Source organism: Mytilus trossulus, chromosome 1 (assembly GCF_036588685.1).
Source record: "Mytilus trossulus isolate FHL-02 chromosome 1, PNRI_Mtr1.1.1.hap1, whole genome shotgun sequence".
Taxonomy (NCBI): domain Eukaryota; kingdom Metazoa; phylum Mollusca; class Bivalvia; order Mytilida; family Mytilidae; genus Mytilus; species Mytilus trossulus.
This window is the reverse complement of record NC_086373.1, coordinates 6,254,783-6,277,861: the sequence shown is the minus strand read 5'-3', so window position 1 is coordinate 6,277,861 and position 23,079 is coordinate 6,254,783. Positions and strand designations below refer to the sequence as shown.

The 23,079-nt window shown below is 30.5% G+C and overlaps 1 protein-coding gene across 2 annotated transcripts in view; it reads right to left on the bottom strand.

Moving 5' to 3' along the window:
• Window positions 1–13,083: 13,083 nt before the first annotated feature.
• Window positions 13,084–23,079, bottom strand: part of LOC134713367 (uncharacterized) — a 70,591-nt gene continuing 60,595 nt past the window's right edge. For both annotated transcript variants that reach the window (XM_063574937.1, XM_063574936.1), the window contains exons 14-17: window positions 18,862–19,006; window positions 17,675–17,748; window positions 16,841–16,945; window positions 13,084–15,076 (exon numbers count right to left, since the gene is read on the bottom strand). In XM_063574937.1, the coding sequence (XP_063431007.1) occupies window positions 14,957–15,076; window positions 16,841–16,945; window positions 17,675–17,748; window positions 18,862–19,006 (444 nt within the window). In that variant the 3' untranslated portion in view covers window positions 13,084–14,956. The remainder of the gene's footprint in view (window positions 15,077–16,840; window positions 16,946–17,674; window positions 17,749–18,861; window positions 19,007–23,079) is intronic.

The following is a 23,079-nucleotide window of genomic DNA, read 5'->3' as shown; positions in this document are numbered from 1 at the left end:
ACAATGTCAGGTGTTAGATTTATTCAGAACATTTACAAAAGCAACAGTAGTTCAATTGTCATAAATGGATTGAACAGAAAACAAATCTAGGTTACAAACTAAAACCGAGGAAACCACATCACTAATTAGAGGGAAACAACTGAACAACAGAATCACTAAAGTGCAACAAAAACAACCGCCAATGAAGGGCTGAACCTGGTTTTAGGGCTAGCCATACATCCCCGCTAACATTTGTTAAAACATATCGGTAAAAAAATATCATTCCATCACAGAAATACAGCACAAACAAACACTAGAACATTCAGTACAGAGAAACACACAAATCAATAATTTAATATTCGTTAAAACATGTAAATCGCAGATTTAAACACGAATATCTTTCATTAACTACAGCATAGGACATAAAAAACAGTGACATATTTTTATAACGAATATATAATCTGGAAACTGCTGTCTCATTGACATTCACCCAACACCCCTTTTTATGTTTATCTATTAATTAATGTGTAACATATAAGTCTTCTCATGAACGACTTTACAGTACACGCAGAAGCAATACAGCAGATCAACAACTTTATTATCTATCCGGTTTACGTACTAAATTATAATCCTGGTACTTTTGATAACTATTGACACCACTGGGTCGATGCCACTGCTAATAGACGTTTCTTCCCCGAGGGTATCTCCAGCCTAGAAGTTAGCACTTCGGTGTTGACATGAATATCAATTATGTGGTCATTTTTATAAATTTCGTGATAAAAAACTTTTTTATTGATCATTTTTAAAAATAAGTTTATTCAAAGGATCAAAAAGTGTAATGCAATTGTATCTAAGTTTACGAGCTCTATACGCAACTTTATCGTACCAGTAGAGATGTGATTATGTTTTTGTAGGTAATACCTGAAGGAAAACCTTCTTTTAAATATTTGGTTTATCTGTGTGTGTACACTGATCCTATATAACCAAACCTTGCCACGAAATATATATGGTATAGACACTGATGCCTAGTATCAAAACTTTTCTGTTATATAGCATGTGCTAATATGATGAAATTATCACAATGATTACTACATAATTCGATAACCTTGAAGACCGTAGTGGTGTGAATTAAACCAATGTAATTTATTAGATAATTTTACTGAATATTATTCCTGGGTATTCACTTGTAATCTAACAGGGAAACTTGATGAAATGCTGTACACCAAGTTTAATTGTTAAACAGCAATATGTGCAATAAAGAATCAATTAGAGTGTTAAAAAAAAGACATTATTACAATGATTATACATACTTCGATAACCTTGAAGACCGTATTGGTATCGTTGGCATTTCGTGTGACCACATAATTTGTTATTTATCTAATTCAAATATCGGTGACATGCAAATTTTCCAGACAAGTACTAGGTACTTCCGATATCTTTAATGTTTTCTTATGTTTTCTATTGTAATCGTCTGTTAAGTGTTCAGAGTTCGATATTTTATTCATTTCATGGTTATACTTAATCATATCAGAACAAATTTCCCAATATACACTTTAAAAATGTAGATATTGATACAGATTCTCTGCGCTTGAGATGTTTTTGGATTCAGTTTTTGTTGCCTGGTTATCTATATTTGCATTATATTGCATGTTTCTTCTTTTAAAGCTTGCAGTGATAAGAAATAATGTAGAAAAAGGGCAAAAGATATCAAAGGGACATTTAAACCAAAAGGTTAAAAATAAATCCCGGTTTAACTAACATAACTAATAAGCAAGGAATGGGATTTCAATTACATTTCTCATTAATTTAATTTTTTTCCCATAATAATTACATTTTTTTATAGTAGTAATTAGTCCTTGTATTTCAATTGTTAACACTACAACATGTACGTTAGCAACATCAAACGTAGCATTTGTTGCAAACATGTAACTAGGTCATTTTTACCTGTACATAAATGTTTTAATAGTAAAATTATCAGGTGTGTGCAAATTTGACTTAACTGGTATAAGCACAATCTTAGTTACAATTTTCCTATTTGTATAGATCAATTAATTGTCAATTTGTTTTATAAAATTTAATTTATAAAAGGGAATAAAGTCAGACAATTAAGAAAAAAAAGTTGAAGAGATGAATTTGAAAAAGATGTTTAAGAGATGTTGTTATTTAGTAAATAGGTGTATTTATAATAATTAACACTGACTGAATTGTGGCTGACATTCACATACATGTACTTGATATTTGAAACGATGTGCTTTTGAAAGAGGATAGGCAGTAACTGTTCTTATATGTATATATGTTATCTATGAAAATTCTTGCAGTAAAAAAGATGTAATTTTTTTAAACGATATCACAGACGAACAAGAAGGTTGGATGATGAAATAACAACAGTGCTTTGCAGTTAAGGGTCTCCGGGCATGCTTACAAAGTTAATACTGCAATAATTGATATTTGATATAGTTCCGAACAACACGCGATGTTTTCTTTTGAAAATATACGTTAAAATTGTTTTTTTGTTAAAGATGAACCACTTTTCTAATTTCGCCAGAAGTTATCTCTGTGTGGGAATGTTAGATCAGCAATGATCACGTCTGTTTTAGGATACTATTAAATTACATCAAAACTATAATAATCCATTTTCCAAAGATACTTTAATTTTCGAATAACATGTATTATCTCATGTCAACAATTTGGCTGGAGGTTTTAGGCGAGCTATTAAATTAACAACCTATTAACCACACGTTGCCTTGGTTGTCAGCAACAGTATTTTGTTTTGATTTTTTTTATAGTAGCAATCATTGAAAACAGATCTTCAGCCTGAACGTTGGACTATAGCTACATATAGATATTTGAAGAAAAAAAAATGTTTTAAAACATATTTTGTAATTTCAATTGTTTTAAGAGAGGGACGAAAGATACCAAAGGGACTGTCAACTTAGTGCGGCTTATGGAATTTTGGATATAACTTTGTATTTATTTGGCTTTTTAACTATTTTGATCTGAGCGTCACTGATGAGTCTTATGAAGACGAAACGCACGTCTGGCGTATAAAATTATAATCCTGGTACTTTTGATAACTATTTACACCACTGGGTCGATGCCACTGCTGGTGGACGCTTCGTCCCCGAGGGTATCACCAGCCCAGTAGTCAGCACTTCGGTGTTGACATGAATATCAATTATATATGGTCATTTTTATAAATTTTCTGCTTACAAAACTTTGAATTTTTCGAAAAACTAAGGATTTTCTTACCCCAGGAGTAGATTACCTTAGCCGTATTTGGCACAACTTTTTTGGAATTTTGGATCCTCAATGCTCTTCAACTTTGTATTTATTTGGGTTTTTTTTTACTTTTTTGATCTGAGCGTCCCTAATGAGTCTTATGAAGACGAAACGCGCGTCTGGTGTATAAAATTATAATCCTGGTACTTTTGATAACTATATGGCAACGAGCATCACTGAAGAGACATGTATTGTCGAAATGCGCATCTGGTGCAAGAAAATTGGTACCGTTAATCTTATTATGATTACTCTTTTATTACTACACGTAAAGTGCATAAAAGGTTAAATGAATATGCAGTTCAAATCTTTATTGAAGGCTCTGCTAAAGACATGTTTGTATCTCACTGAACAATATAAAATAGAGAGAGGCTTAAATTTAAGTCAGCGTTTGTCTTAAATTATATCAATGTATTTGCAGAGATCTTTCCTGTTTTATGTTTGAATCTAGAACAAATAATAAAAAAAAATTCAACCCGTTTACTAAATTTTATCAAAAATATCTATAAACAGATTTTAATATAACCTTGATGACTTTAATAAAACTCTCAAAGTATTTCATGTCCTTATTTTAAAAAAGATAACATTACAAAGCTTACAAATTTTCATTATATTTGTATTTTGGCTTTGTTAACCTATTTATAAGGTGTAACACCACTAATTCAGGCCCGGCCAGAAAGCACATACCAGAAAGTAGTACATATTTAACACAAAATAGTTCCTACACATGAGTGTAACTTTCAAAATATGTAGAATATTTATGTATTTTTTGTATCAAATGAAAGCTGAAGGACTGGTAATCATTGTAGAACACTTTCGGACCTTTAGTTTTGAATATTAAAAAAACTGCACCAAATTTTAAAAAGAGGGTACATTTGGTCTGTTTGTCAGATCTGAAGTACCTGTTTTGGTACATCTGAAGTTCAGGGAACCAGTTCTTTCTTATATGCCATGCAAGGTATGTTGATTTTTTCAGTACAAGACACCATAAAGTGTTGCTTTGAAATGCAACGATTGCCACTTTATTTGAACTTAAAATAAAAGAGGTGTGCCTGCTTGAAACGGAGGAATTTAACATAGAAAGCAATGGGACCATGAATTAGTGGTGTACTTCCATAAAGGATGTAATTACACTGTTGTAGATTCGTGATGGTCTTTATAACTTATCATATCGTTATTTACGAGTATAGTGATTTTACTGTACTGGCTTTTATTGTATTTTCTTTTGCGTACCATGTATGATATAAAAGAAGATGTGGTATGGTTGTCAATGACACGACTCTCATCCAGAGACCAAATGGTGTTGGCGTATTATTCAACTGATTGATATTAAAACATTCAAAATAAGAAGATTAAAACAAATCTCTTATTCGTCCACATGTTTAATGACAGATACTTGAAGGCAGTGTCTTGTGTCATATCATGATGATTTGTTGGGTGGGTTTTTTTTGGTGTTTTATTTTGTGGTGTGAAGATTGTCAGACATTTGATAATTTAGAAAATTAAAAAAGTCTAGAGACAATTTAAAGCTTGGCATGTTGTATCGATACATATCTGTTATACGATACTACATTTTGCTTTCGTTCTTGTGCCGTGTTATATTTATCGATTGGCTGCTGTCTCATTTACCCAACATCCCTTGTCAATGTAATCTGTTAAATTAATTCGTATCATTTTAGTCTCTGAACGACGAAAAGCTTAACATTGTCTATTGTTGAAGATTGTATGTATACAGTAGACATCTAGAATCTTTTGAGTTTTTTTGTCTTGTGGTCTATATATCATTGATGTATACCATGTATACCCGACGCCTGAATGTAGTCAAATATGATGTGCGTCTACTACAACACTTTTGGTGTAGTAGTGAATTTTTCTCAGCTAAATTGTTCCATTTTTTATATTTTTTCGTACTTCTGAAATCAAATTAACTATTCTGCTTATCTTTTTGCACGAATCCCGTGAAACCTCAGTGTGTAAAGGTTATGTCCTAGATTATTAAACGAATTATCGTTTTAGGCCAAGTACTACCATTTACAACGCAATAATAAGACTTGTGTGCAGTGCTGAATTTTTAAAAAAAGATTATTTTACAGTGCTATATCTGTTCAATTGTCAAATTGCAAAAAGTGTTCTTGAAATTAAATTTTGGGGGCTATGTTAAGTAATTTCATGGAAATTTAAATTTAAATTTAAAAACCAAATGGGACAATGTAAAACAAGTAAAGCTAAAATACTAGATTGTATAATTGAATTATACCAACTCTTGAGCGGGAAAGCACTTTTTAATGTTTCCCGCTATACGTTATAAAATTGCGCATCATCTCTGCCCTTATACTCGCCTACGAACATCTCGACCATGTGATCTTGACACAGACTATTGCCTGTATCTAGAATAACTGATGAAGGTGAATGTGAGTAAGGTAATTCATTTTGAATTGCTTGGGTTACATTTGATTGTTTCCGAGTAGAAGTTGAAAACATATTTAGAATTTTAAATGAGTGCACAATATCATAAAGAAATAAGACCGTCTTTTGCAATGGTTCTGATGATTGAACATGTATTTCAGTACACATTATTGGAACTTTCATTAATACAACAACTTTTAGATGCATAGACAATGACAGTCAATTCGTTCGAATCTTCAGAACTATTTCTTAGTTTACAGAGATGACAATCGAAAATCTATGCAAGTGTTGTTCGACGAATAGTTAGGATAGTCAAGCTGTATAAGAAAATCTTATTTGTTAAAGATTGTCTAATAGTTTTTATATAAGATTGGATTAAATTGGAATCAACTCCATTAGCAGAATCAGTCGTTGTTGTCTCGGACATATTTCCATTTCCATCCTCAATTTTATACAGAGACAATCACCCAAAAAATGGTCAAGAAATTACAACAAAATATTCTTAGTCTTGACACCAATAGATTGACCAATTACTTGCATATCTCCAGCTCTGTCGTTTACATTCCATATTGTCAAAGTGCTTGAAATTAAAAATATATGACATTTGTATCCCGCAGTAGTAAAATGTTTAAACTGACTTTGCTTACTTGTTCTTATTAATTCCATATTTAATAACTCAGACTTTCACATATTTTCCCAGATAGATGGAGGCATTTCTTGGATATCAACAGAAAAGTTTTTACACGAAGGGGGCTGAGGCGGCCAACCACTCTGCAAACAGTGAGAAATCGATATATGAAACTAAGAACACGTTTTCAAAATGTGGAGCTTAAACAGGCATAGCACTGTGCATTCTATGTATATTACATACCCTTCATGGTTACAAGCTATAAGGTTTGAAGAATTTAAATCTAAGTTATAAAGACGTTAAGACTTCATCAAAAGAATAATTAGACTACTTGAAAATTTTACAGCATTTTCTATTCATTTCATAATCTGTAAGATATTTATCACAAAATATTATTGCATTCCAGATCATTTTTTTCTTCCCTTTTTAGAACCATTAATGTGTGAATCGTGACAATGTATATATTATATTCCGGAAAAGCTTCAAAATATTGCGCAATACGATTGTTGTTAGACATATTGTCATGTAAGATAATTGTTTGGAACAGAAATGAATTTTATATTTTTGTATGAACACTTCCGATAGTTCTTTACTCTGTTCATGTCAGTTCTATTTAAAGTGAGGATATATTGATAGTCCCAATTTGTTCTTAAAAGTACTTTCTTTGGATCAATAACTCCATCATTCATGTAGTTCGCAAGTCATATACGTTTATTTATTCGAAAGGAAATCATTTTCGTAATACAGGTTTACAGCAAAACGATGAGTTTAAAATCGTAGTTTTAAAAGAAAGACAAAAGAACCAAGTGATATTCAAACTAATAAACAAAAAATTGACAACGCCATGAGGAAAAACAATCAAATGACAAACAAGAGCATACACAATGAAACAGTAAATTAGAGACAAATCAACACTTATCCCACAAAACAACGCTGATAATCTCAGTTTCTCTGGAAGGATAAGCAGGTCATCTGGTTAAATTACAAATTATTTAAATATGAACACACAGAGTTATTGAATAAGTAAAATTTAAAAAAAAAGCATGCTGCACGGACATTTCAGAACTGAAAGTAAAAATCATAAACTCAAACACATCAAACGAATGAAAAACAACTTTCATAATCCTGACTTTGTACGGTCATTTTTCTTATAAAAAAGTGGATTTAATCTGGTTTAAAAGCTAGCTTAACCTTTAAGTCGTACGAAAATCACATTTTACTTGCAAATTTGTGTCAGCAAAACGAACAGACAGAATAGGTTAAAATGTTAAAAAAAAAAGTGGCACAGAATTTTGGGATTTTATAATAATCTTAATCATAAAAAAATTTGTAAGGGTTCCGCAGAACCCACTGTCTCGCCTTCTTTTGTTGTTAGTCACACACTCAACAAAAATGATGAAAGAAATCAATAAAAACGTTCCTCTCGATACTATCTTTTGATTGTTAGAAGCTTCTGTCCATGTTTGGTAAAAATCCAGGATAGTTTAAGGATCTTAAAACTGTTTTAAAAACTTTAAGTGCAGACTTTATGTAATGTTAACTGGAGGAAAAAAGTCCATGTATAAGTAGAATAGGAAAAAATAGGATTTATTTTTTACAAAATTTACTAGATACTATCTTATGATTCGAAACATGTTTCTGTCCAATTTTGGTACAACTCCAGGATAGTCTAAGAAAGCTTATCAAAAAATCATCAAATTTTAAAAACTTTAACCACAAAGTGAATGCAATGTTTCCTGTCCATTCATAAGTAAATAAAGGCAACAGTAGTATACCGCTGTTCAAAACTCATAAATTCATGGACAAAAAACAAAATCGGGGCAACAAACCAAAACCGAGGGAAACGCATTAAACACAAGAGGAGAACAACGACACAACATTAAAATGTAACACGCACAGAAAAGAACAAACATTAAACAAAATCATATGAGAATAACAAATATAACATCAAAATCAAATACATGAATTTGGGATAAATAAGTATCGTGATATGTCTTACAGTAATGTGAATTCACACTAAAAAAATAAGAGAAAACAAACGACACAACGTTAAAATGTGACACACACAGACCTATAATAAGTAAAATACGGAAAAAATGGAATTTAAATTTTACAAAATTTACTTCTGGATACTATCTTATGAACATAAACAAGCTTCTGTCCAAGTTTGGCAGAGATCCAGGATAGTTGAAGAAAGATCTTAAAATTTTAAAAACTTTAATCACAGAGTGAATATTTGTTGACGCCGCCGACGCCAACGGAATTTAGGATCGCTATGTCTCGCTTTTTCGACTAAAGTCGAAGGCTCGACAAAAAACAAATATCAAAACACTATGCCAACAGTACAAACAAGTAAAATCTAACACATCAGAGAAATCGATAACAATTGATTTATTTCTGGTACTGACATTTTCTTAGGACGAAAATGGTGTATTAATTCTGGTTTAAATAAGGTACATAGGCGAAAGTGAGAAACAAAAACACAAAAGATGACCATAGCACAACATTCAAAATATGTGATATATAAATACCAAGCCACACCAAAAGGATATTACAAAAAAAGGAGGTTAATTATCTACAAAGACAAATAAAAAGATCAATATAACACGTTATTATGGTGACTACCATTGTTAGTACCTAGAATCTAAAATTCAAAACCATCATGTATTGTTTGTGTTATTTGTGGAAGATTTATCAAAAAGGTCTTGTTATCTTTCGATGAACCTTTTTTAGAAAAAGAAAACTTCTTTGACATAATCTTGGTGCTGCTACACTTTTGACGTGTTATATAGTCTGAATAGCAGCTGCAAAACTATACCGCATAATCAGCTATAAAAGGCCCCGAAATGACAATTCCAACGAGAAAACAAATGTATGTACAAAAGAAATGAAGAAATAAAAAAAAACAATTATGTAACACAGCAACAAAGGACAACAACTTGATTAAAGGCTCTTGACTTTGGACAGATATATACATACAAATTGTGGCGGGGTTAAAAAATTTAATGACATACAAACCCTCCCATAACCTGTGACATTGGTATAACAGTACAACATAAGAACAAATATAAAAATCAGTTTAAAAGGGCTTAACTCATCTTATCGATACAAATAGAAACACATTTAACAAAATCACAGAGTAGAATTGTACATCGAACCAACAAAAAACCACTTAATACAGATTTGAGGGTACTCGCAATTACTGACAACTATTCAAAGCTTCTTACAACTAATAAAAAAATGATAAGACTAATTTTGGTTTATTTATTTGAAGTAGCTCGGAACTTATACATCCCGATAACATTTGGTATTCTTGTCTTTCATTTTTGCTTATACGCCTTGTCTTCATGCCTTTTTGTATCTCTTTATTACATGTTTGGTTTTATTTTATAGTGATAAGGAGTACAACACAATGCTGACATTTTGTATTATTATGTTTATTTGGTTTGCTCACACATTATTGTCAGTATAACTTTCATAAAAGTGAGAGGTTTAGATAATTGTAAACCAGGTTTACTCCGTCATTTTCATCATAGGAAAATGACTGTACCAAGTCAGGAATATGACTGCCATTATCCACTCGTTTGATATGTTTGAGCGTTCGATTTTGCCATATGATTAGAAACATTTTGTTTTGAATTTTCCTCGGAGCTCGGCATTTTTGTGATTTAACTTTTTTCTTTAATTTCTAGTTCTTGACGCTATATTAAAGGAATTCAGTCATGCTTGGGTTACAAATTTTTGTTTATGTTTTGATCAGGAATTACGAAAATAAATATAATCCGTCCGTTATCATGTCTGCGGTGTAAATTTATCACTGAATAACTTTAGCAGTAAAAGATAGACAACTGTAATATGAAAAATACTAAGGTGCTGCCTAACAACTTTTATTTTTAAAGATAGATAATCAGTTCATTAACAGTCAGAAAGGTATACAGTCTAAACGTATACTTAGCCTTAATATTAATAAGCATACAAACCTAAACTATAACAGATAAAACTGTATGTGTCTCGTAGTGGATAAAATGTTGAAAAAAAAACATGTTTGACTCATCTACAGTATACAATCGCCGGTACACTACAATTGGTTTTATTCCTCCCAAGATATAAACAAATGAATTTCCTTCATAATTTGTAAGCAATCTTGCGATGATAGCAACAAAATGGATACACAAAACTTGCATAAAAAAGTAAAAAATTTTGCAATCAAGTTTAAAGTAAATACCACTAGTCCATCTTGTTCCAAGTTCAAAAGATTAACACCAATATATTCCATATCAATTGGAGATAACAGAAACATTCAACTTTAGATATCTACCAGTCAGATGATTATTGTAGACAGCTTATCTTAAACCTCCAGATAATTACCTCATCATTAGCAAAAACAAAGTTGAACTTAAACCAGAACAGCATCTACGAAACATACTTGATAATCTTTCATTAATATCTAAAGTTCACGTTTCGCTATATCCGTTTCTGTTGTGACGTTTTTGATTTTAACTTACGCAATCTCTGTTTAACTGGTAAATTATTAAACCAGGGAAATCGTTACCATAATTTACTTAAAACCTTTAATTCATTTTTCCATAGATATAAAGATTTGGTTTTGAAGTTTGGTTGTACCTGTAGAAACTTATCTCAGACGGAATTGTTCCTATAAATTTGGAAATGATCCTTTAAATAAACTTATTCTAAAAGGTTACCAATTCAACACTGTAATAAGTTCATTGAATGTTGTTTTTATTAGTATAAATATTGATGTTGCTATCAGTAAATTAAAAGCAAACAAAATAATACTAGTATGTTGTATACATATATACATTCATGGATCTTCAATCTGTCGATACCTGTAACTTGGCATTGCACAAGGTCATGTTCTTTTCTCTGACCTGACTGTTTATGACGTCTTTACACTAAATCCATTGGATGTTGGATGTGAACGGATTGATAATTTAGTCTGAGGTGCATGATTTTTTTATTAGTTAGTTGCTTTGAACTAGCTGTCCAATAACTGTGAGTACTCTCAGATCTGTTCCTAGTGTCTTTTTGTGGTCGGGATATACAAGTACCCAGCCACGTCCATTTGTATTTTTGTCCATCTGATGAATAAAGCCTTTTTCAAATGATTTTTATAGTTCGTTCTTATGTTGTACTGTTATACCACTGTCCCAGGTTAGGGGAGGTTTAGGATCCCACTAACATATGTTCAACCCCGCCACATTATTATGTATGTGCCTGTCCCAAGTCGGGAGCCTGTAATTCAGCGGCTGTTGTTTGTTTATGTGTTACATATTTGTTTTTTTTGTTAATTGTTTTAAATAAAAAAAAGGCTGTTAGTTTCCTTGTTTGTATTGTTTTACATTGTCATATCAGGGCTTTTTATAGTTGACTATGCGGTATGGGCTTTGCTAATTGTTGAAGAACGTATGGTGAGTTATAGTTGTTAATGTCTGTGTCATTTTGGTCTCTTGTGGACAGTTATCTCATTAACATTATTTTTCTTTGTTGACATAGTGGTTTTCTTAAAGTGATTATAAATTAATGACAGCTATACCTGGATTGTTTGACATGTTTATCTGTTACTATGTTTGTTTTGCTCACATATTGTTATCAATGCAAAGGAATTCTATGCAACTATCATACATGAGTAAGGTAAAATAACCAAAATACCCAACTCAAATCAGGAAAGTTCCTTATCTAATGGCAAAAATAAGAGGTTCAAACCTGGTTAAATTCACCTGTGTTTAATTACAGATGTCTGTAGCAATTTAGGAACAATAAAGTTGTTTTCCATTCATTTGTTGTGTTTCCTTGAATTTTACTTTTAATAGTGAGATATAAATAATTTTCAAGTTCAAAACCTTTCTGTTAACTGATAGATACCTTTACATATAAAAATAAGATGTGGAAGATTGCCAATGAATATAGTTATTAAAGGTACCAGGATTATGATTTAATACGCCAGACGCGCGTTTCGTCTACATAAGACTCATCAGTGATGCTCAGATCAACAGTAAAAAAGCCAAACAAATACAAAGTTGAAGAGCATTGAGGACCCAAAATTGCAAAAGGTTGTGCCAAATACGGCTAAGGTAATCTACTCCTGGGCGTAAGAAAATACTTAGTTTTTCGAAAAATTCAAAAGTTTTGGAAACAGAAAATTTATAAAAATGACCATATAATTGATATTCATGTCAAAACCGAAGTGCTGTGATACCCTTGGGACGAAACATGAAATGAAACAACTCTCCACAAGAGACTAAATGACACAGAAAAAACAACATAGGATGTCATGCAGCCTTCATAAATGAGCAAATCCTATACCATATAGTCAGCTATAAAAGGCATGGAAATGACAAATGTAAAACATATCAAACAAGACAACTCACAGCCTATTTTTTTTTTACAAATAATGATTAAAAAATCAAATATGTTACAAAGCAACAAACTTCAAACACCTAATTGTAGGCTTGTTTCTTGATTTATTTTAAATTGGTGTATAGACACAAGTTTGTATTTTGGTCCTTTTGGAATGATAATCTCTATTTTACTAGGTGTCTTTGATTTTTAATCAATTAACAGAAGAGTAATTTGTTTTGCATTTTTCCTCTTTTCAATCAAACTTTTGAATTTAAATTACATCTTACATTAAGTTTTAAATAGCAAAATCAAATAGTGAGTATTTCATTGAGTTTATATTGTCATACCTAACTACCATGTGGTTTAGAACAAAAACAGTAAAATTAATTTTCACATCTATTTATTATAAAAATACACTTCCATCACATAAATAAATATAAATACACTTCCATCACATAAATAAATATAAATACACTACATACCATAGACAAAGTCCCATACGTTAACACATATACTTGTTTGGTTTTAGTTGTTATACATTTCAATTAAGCCTATAACTTGAATATGAATTATAGTTTTTGGTGTTGCAGTTTATTCTTAAGAAACCTTTCTACTCTTAAAATATCATCATAATCATATTCTTCAAAAAATATGCCATTCATAATCCCCACTCTGGAGAGATACCTCATATTATTTTACAAATAAAAATATAAACTAGACACTTTAAAAACAAGCATGTATCACTTTTAAAACATAACATAGTACAAAAGATAATGAATATCCTTTCGAAGAATTATTAATAGCACTGTGTTTTAACATTTTATAGCACATTCAATGATACAAAAATAGATAAAAAACTTATGCACCTTTAACTGTAACTTATGCTCCAAAACATAACAACTGCTATTATTAAGGCTTCAAGGTATTTTTCACCCAAATAAAAATCTTTGATGTGTTTTTATTCACAATCCAAAAGGTAACCATATATAAAATATAAGTGAAACCCTTTACTTCTTTGTTTGTAATTTTGCTTTCAGTTCTGTAATAAAAGACAAGTCTTGCTATCAGATAAATTTATGAAAATTAAAACAAAAAATAAGACAAAATCAATGCATCAAACTGCAGTTTAGAAAAACAAATATTTCTGCAATTAAATTATTATATACGTTGATAGTGCCATGACTTAATATGCTAAAATCTACATGTTTTTAAGATAAATAACATTCCACAAATATATTTAACATAGAAAAGGATTAGCACATATGTTTAATGTATTAATATCTTTAATATACATGTTATCAAACAAAAAATTATACCATTTACATAAGATAAGCTTGATATTAACAACAATACTGTAAATTTAAGCTCAAACAAGATTGTCAAAATCTTAACCACAAGGTATCACGTTATGTGGTTTGGACGGATAATCATTGTAAAAGAATGTAAACAATTTTGTAAAAAAACACTCTGCCTATATATAGCTATATCGACTGTTTAAACTTATTCAGCATTTAAAAGAATATAACAAGTCTATGCCTATAATCTAACACTACACTTCAATTAAGAAGAGTTTTAATTACATGCTTAACATTTTCTTGGGTAATTTAATAATATTTCCTCAAACAAATTGATAACTTTTTAATCATTATTTTCAATGAAACAGAGCAATGATTTTAGGCTACAACATTTTTCAATACAGCCTTTTTATGGCATGTTAAATAAAGAATGAATAAATGCATATGGAGTATAATCAAGACAAGATCAACATGATGGGTGCCACTTGTGAAGCAGTATATGTTTATCATCAGTTAACACCTAGATTTTTTACGACTTTATGTTGCTTGTGTTTTTTCTGTGATATTTTAATCTATTATGTATGTCACATGTCTACATGTAGCGGCCTTGTTCATCTCTTGTCCTGAAAACTATTTGCTTATCAAACATTCACATTCATTCATAAAAAACAAACAAAAACATATAAGCATGAATCCTTAAAAGTTAAAACATAGTTTAAACAAAATATATCTTAAACATAAATTCAAAAAGATGGCTCGTCAAAATAAAGGATAATCAAGCAAATGAAACAAAAAACTGGGGCTCTTTTCACAAAGTATCTTCTTAAGGTTCAAATTGTAAGTTAATTTAAAGTGTTTGACTTACAAGTATTTTTTCTCAGAAGATTTTTGTGCAATGAGTCCCTGGAATGTTATAGTTGAAATTCTGTCCAATGTGACAACATTATCATATTGGTGATAACTGATATGTTAAAATGGCACTAATTGTTCTGGTTTTTAATAGTAGGTTATATCAAGGTTCTGTCATGCTGATTAGACAAAGGGGCAAAACCTGACTTGGTTCAAATATAACATATTCTTCATTCATTGTACTGTCTCCATTTCCTGTGTCTCGTACAATTCTTCCAGGAATCTAAAAAAAGAAAAATATACAAATAAAATAGAGAATGGAAATGGGGAATATGTCAAAGAGACAGCAACCTACCAAACAGCAGATTAAGCATTCTAATCACTTATTTGTTTAGCAATGTCTAGATATTTAGGCATTGGAAATACTTTTTTTGGTGATGGACTTGTGTGCAAATATGCAGGGACTGAGTGAAAAACGAAATCAGTTGGAAAAAGTGAAAGGCCAAATCAATTATGACATCAATGATATGTAGTTTGAAAGCATTGGAAACCAAAAGTTCTAATCAGATTTATGTAAAATGATTTTTTTATTTTTTTTATATATAGATTAGACCATTGGTTTTGAATGGTTTTGCACTAGTAATTTTGGGGCCCTTTATAGCTTGTTGTTCGGTGTGAGCCAAGGCTCTATGTTGAAGATGTACATTGACCTATAATGGTTTTTAATGGCTTTTGTTTTAATTGTTATTTGGATGGAGTGTTGTCTCATTGGCACTCACACCACATCTTCCTTTATCTAAAACAAAAACATTCAAGTATAATTTGAGTGTATATACTAATTTTTTTCATTTTACAGTTAATGAAGAATACACACCTAGCTAGACATGTATCCGTCTAAGAATTTTTTTATATAAAGGCATATACAGGAAAAAAAATTATTCTGAGACAAGTGCCTGTGAATACACATATCATTTTTTACAGTTTATATAAGTTGTGAGAAAATATAAAACTGGCAGAAGTTTTGAAACGGGACAGAAATTAAATCTACAACTGCTCATCAGTGATTAAATCAAATAAAACAGCTAACACATATGAAAAGAATGAAACATATTTATAAGATGTAAAACCATCTGGGGTTGATATTGATATTCAATATTGTGTTAATGAAAAAACCTAATACATAAAGGAGCTTGGTGGTGAAAAACCCAAATTGATATTAACTTGAGGGGTGAATTGGAATTGATAATGCAATTAAAAAATCATCACCCAATTACATAAGAAAATGGTGGGTAAAAACCCCAATTTGTGAATTCTTATCTAGAGCTCTGTTCTTGTTAAGGTACGTAAACACGCCCGTCTGTGCATTCTATGGACCCTTCCTAAAAACAGTGACTGAGTCTAGTTATCATCATAACTTTCCCTCACCTATCCAAAAGGAGCTGAAAACATGCTTCTATTCAATATTTTTAACGGACATTCACTTTCTTTTTAATGTATGTTATGGTATATCCCGAGCAATTCGAAAAAAATATGACAACATGACACACACCAATTGGATAATGCCAAGAAGATCGAAATGTTTTCAAAAACATGTGTACCTTTTGAGCAAAGGAAAATTTAAACAGGGACCCATTTCAGCTACTTTAATTTCCAGATCCTTGATTTAGACCATTTTGAGCCAAAATTTACTTGTCCTATTGAGGATTAATGCTCTCTATAGTATACTTATTTAAGATTTCTAGAAAACCAGGAGTTATTTTTGAAATACCTCTTTTTAAAGGTCAGTTTCTGTCTTAGAAGACTTTAAAGGTATGTTGAAAATTGGCATGCATAAAGCTGATACATGTACAATTCAGGATATACCTGATATGAAGTTAAGCTTAAGGTAAAATATTTAGAAAGCTGTGAGAATTGAATAATTTGATTTAACAGATAGGGATATTTAATTGGTGGTCTGAAACCTTAAAGCTAGTTTATATAACAGCATAAACTAGGCAGAATTTATTGCTTTAATGTAAAAATATAATTTCTGACAATGTGTACTAACCAGAATAGAATCAAAACCAGCACCAGGTTTTTGTCGTTGTCCATCTCTCTTCATTACAGTCTCAACTTTACCTAGTCCTACTTCTACTAATAATACTTTTCCAGACTGAAAAATATAAATAACACATGAACATGACCTCTGTGCTATCAAAGCATGTATTTCAAAAGTTACACTAATTTCAAAACTAATCATTTTAATCCTTGTATTCAAATTAACTTTTTTTTTTTTAAATTTAATTATATGATCATTTTAAGTCAAAATTTAAGTAGACATCCTTGATTTCTCTGTATGCTGTCAAGTTTAATTTCTCATTTCAATTTAAACAATTTAGATTAATGATTTAACAGATTTCATATACTCTGTAGAGATATTGTGTTCAAAGACTATTAGACACAAACATTTTGGTTTTTATATGGATAAATATTTATAACGTAGAAAAAAGATAAAGGGGGAATATAAATACATGTACTTATAGATTATCATTGATCATCTCAACAAGATTGATTTTCTCGCTTGATCCAATGATAATCTGTTTATCCCTATTTTACCTATGACAACATTGTCAATTTCATATCAATTTCATTAGCAACACCACTTGCCTCCTTAGTTTCTAGTGATAGCTGTCCATCTCAAGCAAGTAGCATAATATGAAAAAATGTTACAAAAAAAGATCAAAGGAAAAATGCACAAAATAGCGATAATTAGTTCTATTTTAAGTAAATTACCAAATCTTTTTAATTAAACAACATTAAGAGATCTTTGGACACACATTCAATTGTAACTATTAATTTGTAACTCTGAAGTAACAATTACTGCACCAACATAGGAACATACCTTTGAATGTTGAGAGGCTCTAGAGGGAAACTTAGAGAAGTATAAGCCTTTACCATAAGATCCAGCTACAATATCTGTAAATACCAAATATAAACATTTATTTTTAAATATTTTTAAAAAAAATTACCTTACAAAAGTTTAAACAAAAAATAGCCATCACACTAAACTCATAAATTGTGTCAAACCATCATGGAAAATTCCTTAAAAATGACATAATTTATACAATTTAGAATTTAAATGTAGGTACAAAAATCCACAATAAAGTTTAAAAAGGTAATAATGGTGGCCTTCAGCTGTCGTCTGCTCTTTGATCTGGTTGCTGTCTCTTACAACTTCTGGATAAATATCTCAGTTTTTTTCTGAAATTAATTCTCACAAAACTTTTGATTTTTAAACCCTGTATACCAACATTCCCCATGTGAAATTATTATTTTTTTGGAAAATACTTTGACTGACAAAATTATTTTATATTTCTTACTGTATGACGTTTACATTTTCTGACATCAGACATGCGAAGCAATGAATGTGGTTGTTAAATTTGATTTGTGTCCTTTGTTAAATATTTGTTTGCTGTCACAACATTGTAAATATAATGGAAATTGATGTGAATGTCATACAAGTGAGAGGCTTAGTGCTATTAAACCACGTTCAATCCACCATTTTTTACATTTGAAAATGCCTGTTCCAAATTAGGAATATAACAGTTGTTGTCCATTTGTTTGATGTGTTCTGTCATTTGATTACGGACTTTCAGTTTTGAATTTTTCTCAGAGTTAAGAATTTTTGTGATTTTTTTTTTTTTTTTTTTACTTATTCAATTCCCTATTTCCATTTTCAATTTTAATAAAATAAATGTTTTCAAAAATGGTAACCTCCCCTTCATCAGAAAACATCTCTATTAAAACTGAAATAAGGAATAAGAACAGAAGAGCATTCATTATTTAAACCAATTATGACAATTGCAGTGTGGAGAGATAGCAATACTGCGAGTAAATACTGATTAAAGAAATTCAAAGAAGCAATATCATCTTTTTCTTTGCAGACATAGGTGTAATGCATTTGAACTCAGTAAATGCATAACACCTACTTTCTTATTAAAGTGTGTACCTCAAAATGTAACATCTTCATAAGATGAAAATATTTTGTGATTATTTTCTATTTCTGATTTCTTCAAACTGACACATTACCTGAAGATGAAAATCCCAGTTTTAAAATGTCCTGAGCTCTTTCCATTTTGTCTGAACAGAAGTATAAATCAGCAACCATTGAAGGGTCATGTAAAACCTTGATTTTATCACGATACTTTTCTTGAAATCTGTCTGTTAATGTTGCCTTTAAAAAAATGAAATTTGCTGATAAAATATTTCTGTAGGACTTGGAGGTTGGAGTGGTAAAACAAAAACCTACAATACTTTGAGCAGAGCTCACAAATTCATACCATTGCATCCCGATTTGTAAAAATGTGGTAAAATTAATGTTTTGCTGTTTAAAACCAAAAAAAATGAAATAAATTGAAAAACAAATAAAGAGATACAAAATGGCATTCTGCTAGAAAGAAATTTTTAAACAGTATTAAAGAAATCCAGTTGGTAAACCTCTTGGTAGATTTGACATTATATTTTGTTTTTGGCAACCAAAAATATTCATTTGAATAGAAAGTCCCACCAGATGTCATGCAAAGAATATTCCAAGTCATTATTGGACAATGGTCAGTGGGTTTCATGAACATTCAATATATCATCATGATCATCAAACAGCTCAGTAAAACTGAAAGAAGCTTTCAAAGAGGAACACCTTAGTGTCATAACCTATTGAATTATGTCTATATTCCTAGCTTTCAAAGAGGAACACCTTAGTGTCATAACCTATTGAATTATGTCTATATTCCTAGCTTTCAAAGAGGAACACCTTAGTGTCATAACCTATTGAATTATGTCTATATTCCTAGCTTTCAAAGAGGAACACCTTAGTGTCATAACCTATTGAATTATTTCTATATTCCTAGCTTTCAAAGAGAAACACCTTAGTGTCATATCCTATTGAATTATGTCTATATTCCTAGCTTTCAAAGAGAAACACCTTAGTGTCATAACCTATTGAATTATTTCTATATTCCTAGCTTTCAAAGAGAAACACCTTAGTGTCATAACCTATTGAATTATTTCTATATTCCTAGCTTTCAAAGAGAAACACCTTAGTGTCATAACCTATTGAATTATTTCTATATTCCTAGCTTTCAAAGAGAAACACCTTAGTGTCATAACCTATTGAATTATTTCTATATTCCTAGCTTTCAAATAGGAACACCTTAGTGTCATAACCTATTGAATTATTTCTATATTCCAAGCTTTCAAAGAAGAAGACCTTAGTGTCATAACCTATTGAATTATTTCTATATTCCCAGCTTTCAAAGAGGAACACCTTAGTGTCATAACCTATTGAATTATTTCTATATTCCTAGCTTTCAAAGAGGAACACCTTAGTGTCATAACCTATTGAATTATTTCTATGTTCCTAGCTTTCAAAGAGGAACACCTTGGTGTCATAACCTATTGAATTATTTCTATATTCCTAGCTTTCAAAGAGGAACACCTTAGTGTCATAACCTATTGAATTATGTCTATATTCCTAGCTTTCAAAGAGGAACACCTTAGTGTCATAACCTATTGAATTATTTCTATATTCCTAGCTTTCAAAGAGAAACACCTTAGTGTCATAACCTATTGAATTATTTCTATATTCCTAGCTTTCAAATAGGAACACCTTAGTGTCATAACCTATTGAATTATTTCTATATTCCAAGCTTTCAAAGAAGAACACCTTAGTGTCATAACCTATTGAATTATTTCTATATTCCTAGCTTTCAAAGAGGAACACCTTAGTGTCATAACCTATTGAATTATTTCTATATTCCTAGCTTTCAAAGAGGAACACCTTAGTGTCATAACCTATTGAATTATTTCTATGTTCCTAGCTTTCAAAGAGGAACACCTTAGTGTCATAACCTATTGAATTATTTCTATGTTCCTAGCTTTCAAAGAGGAACACCTTGGTGTCATAACCTATTGAATTATTTCTATATTCCTAGCTTTCAAAGAGGAACACCTTAGTGTCATAACCTATTGAATTATGTCTATATTCCTAGCTTTCAAAGAGGAACACCTTAGTGTCATAACCTATTGAATTATTTCTATATTCCTAGCTTTCAAAGAGGAACATCTTAGTGTCATAACCTATTGAATTATTTCTATATTCCTAGCTTTCAAAGAGGAACACCTTAGTGTCATAACCTTTTGAATTATTTCTATATTCCTAGCTTTCAAAGAGGAACACCTTGGTGTCATAACCTATTGAATTATTTCTATATTCCTAGCTTTCAAAGAGGAACACCTTAGTGTCATAACCTATTGAATTATGTCTATATTCCTAGCTTTCAAAGAGGAACACCTTGGTCTATATTCCTAGCATTCAAAGAGGAACACCTTAGTGTCATAACCTTTTGAATTATTTCTATATTCCTAGCTTTCAAAGAGGAACACCTTAGTGTCATAACCTATTGAATTATTTCTATATTCCTAGCTTTCAAAGAGGAACACCTTGGTGTCATAACCTATTGAATTATTTCTATATTCCTAGCATTCAAAGAGGAACACCTTAGTGTCATAACCTATTGAATAATTTCTATATTCCTAGCTTTAAAAAGTTCTAGTTTGAGCATTCCTGTAGATATCTAGAAAAGTGCTTCAGAAGCACAAGATGTATTAATTGTATAAACTTTTATTTCTTATGGAGCAAAAATACTGCAATCTGATTGGTTGACTACCCCAGTGTAAATGACACCCCACCCTGGTTCAAAAAATTTCAAAAAATTAAATGTTGTCAATAAAATTTCAAAAAATTAAGGTACCCATTTTCGGCCCAAAATATTGCAGTTTTACAAAATTGTTAAAATGTAAACTTTCAGTTATTTATTGGACAGTTGAATCCTTCTGCTACATATATACGGGCAGTTTTTGACAATACAATGCACATTTGTAGGGTTGTTGCACCATTAAGTCATGCTAAATTACTGAAATCTTCAAAATTCTATCATTTTAGTTAAAATTTAGACGGTTTCCGTGTAAAACGAAAGTGGCCGCATTCGTTGTTATTCTTCATATTGAAATGTAAGTAGTATTTTATAATAATACATAACATATATAAAGGTTGTGGATGAACACGGATGCGGCCACTTTCATTTTTGACAAAAACCATCTGAAAAGTGACGTTTTTTGGCATATTTGAGAGATTATTCATATTTGAATCGGATCGTTTTTAATGACTAAATTTGTTAAAATCTTTCACAAAAACTAATTGAATCAAGTGAAATAGACACTAAAAGTGTTTAAAAAGTGGTCAAAATCTTTCGTTAGATGAAACTGAAATTTGAGGCCAAAATGAGTCCTTACAGGACCTACTCCTTTTGTCATAAAATTTAAAAAAAAACAGAAAAATTCAAAAAAAATCAAAAAATAAAATTTTGTCAACAAATTTCAAAAAATTTCAATAAACAAAAAAATTTTAAAAAATTTAAAAAAAAAAAAAATTGCAAAAAAAAAGGAAAACAAGAAAATTTTGCCAAAAAAGGAAGAAAAAAATTTCTTATTAAAATAAAAAAAAATCTTGAAAATTCAAAGAACACCATTTTTTTCTGAACCTTCTCCAAAATACAGAAGAAAAAAAATTGACGATGAGCAGCAGCATCGACATGAAATAATCGAAAAAATGATACACTTGAAATTTATTTTCCATTTTCAATTTTACATGTTGGTTTAAAAATTAGTAAAGGAATTGTTCATAATAAATAAATTCGTTATCTAGGTGTTATAAGGGGTGTCTCAGGGTGTATGAATTTTCAACAAAGATGTTAAATTCTGTACACCACTTATTACACCAAGATAACTAATATTACATAGCATAAATTATATGAATTAAGATTTTTATCTGAGAAACTATTCAGAATACTGAACATTTTATTATTCAAACGCCCAGAATTTATCTGAATATCCATATGTCTTTAGAACTTTTAAACCAGATAAAAAATTGTCAACTAATGGATCATTTAGTTTAAAATCAAAGAGCAGATTTCTCTGAGGTACAAGATTGCCATTGTTTTCATTGACACATGTATAGCTGAATAGTATTATTTTCAAAATTAATTCAACTGCACATGTAAAATGTAATATACGTAATCTGAATAGTTACTCAACTTTAAAAATAGCCAATTCTCAATACAAATGTATGAACAATGTACTTATTGTGTTTTATTTTTGTACTATCAATTCAAAGTTTACTTTCCACAGCAGTCACTGAGAGTGAGGGAAGGTATTTCACTGCGTACCTTATCACCTATTCTCTTACGTTAA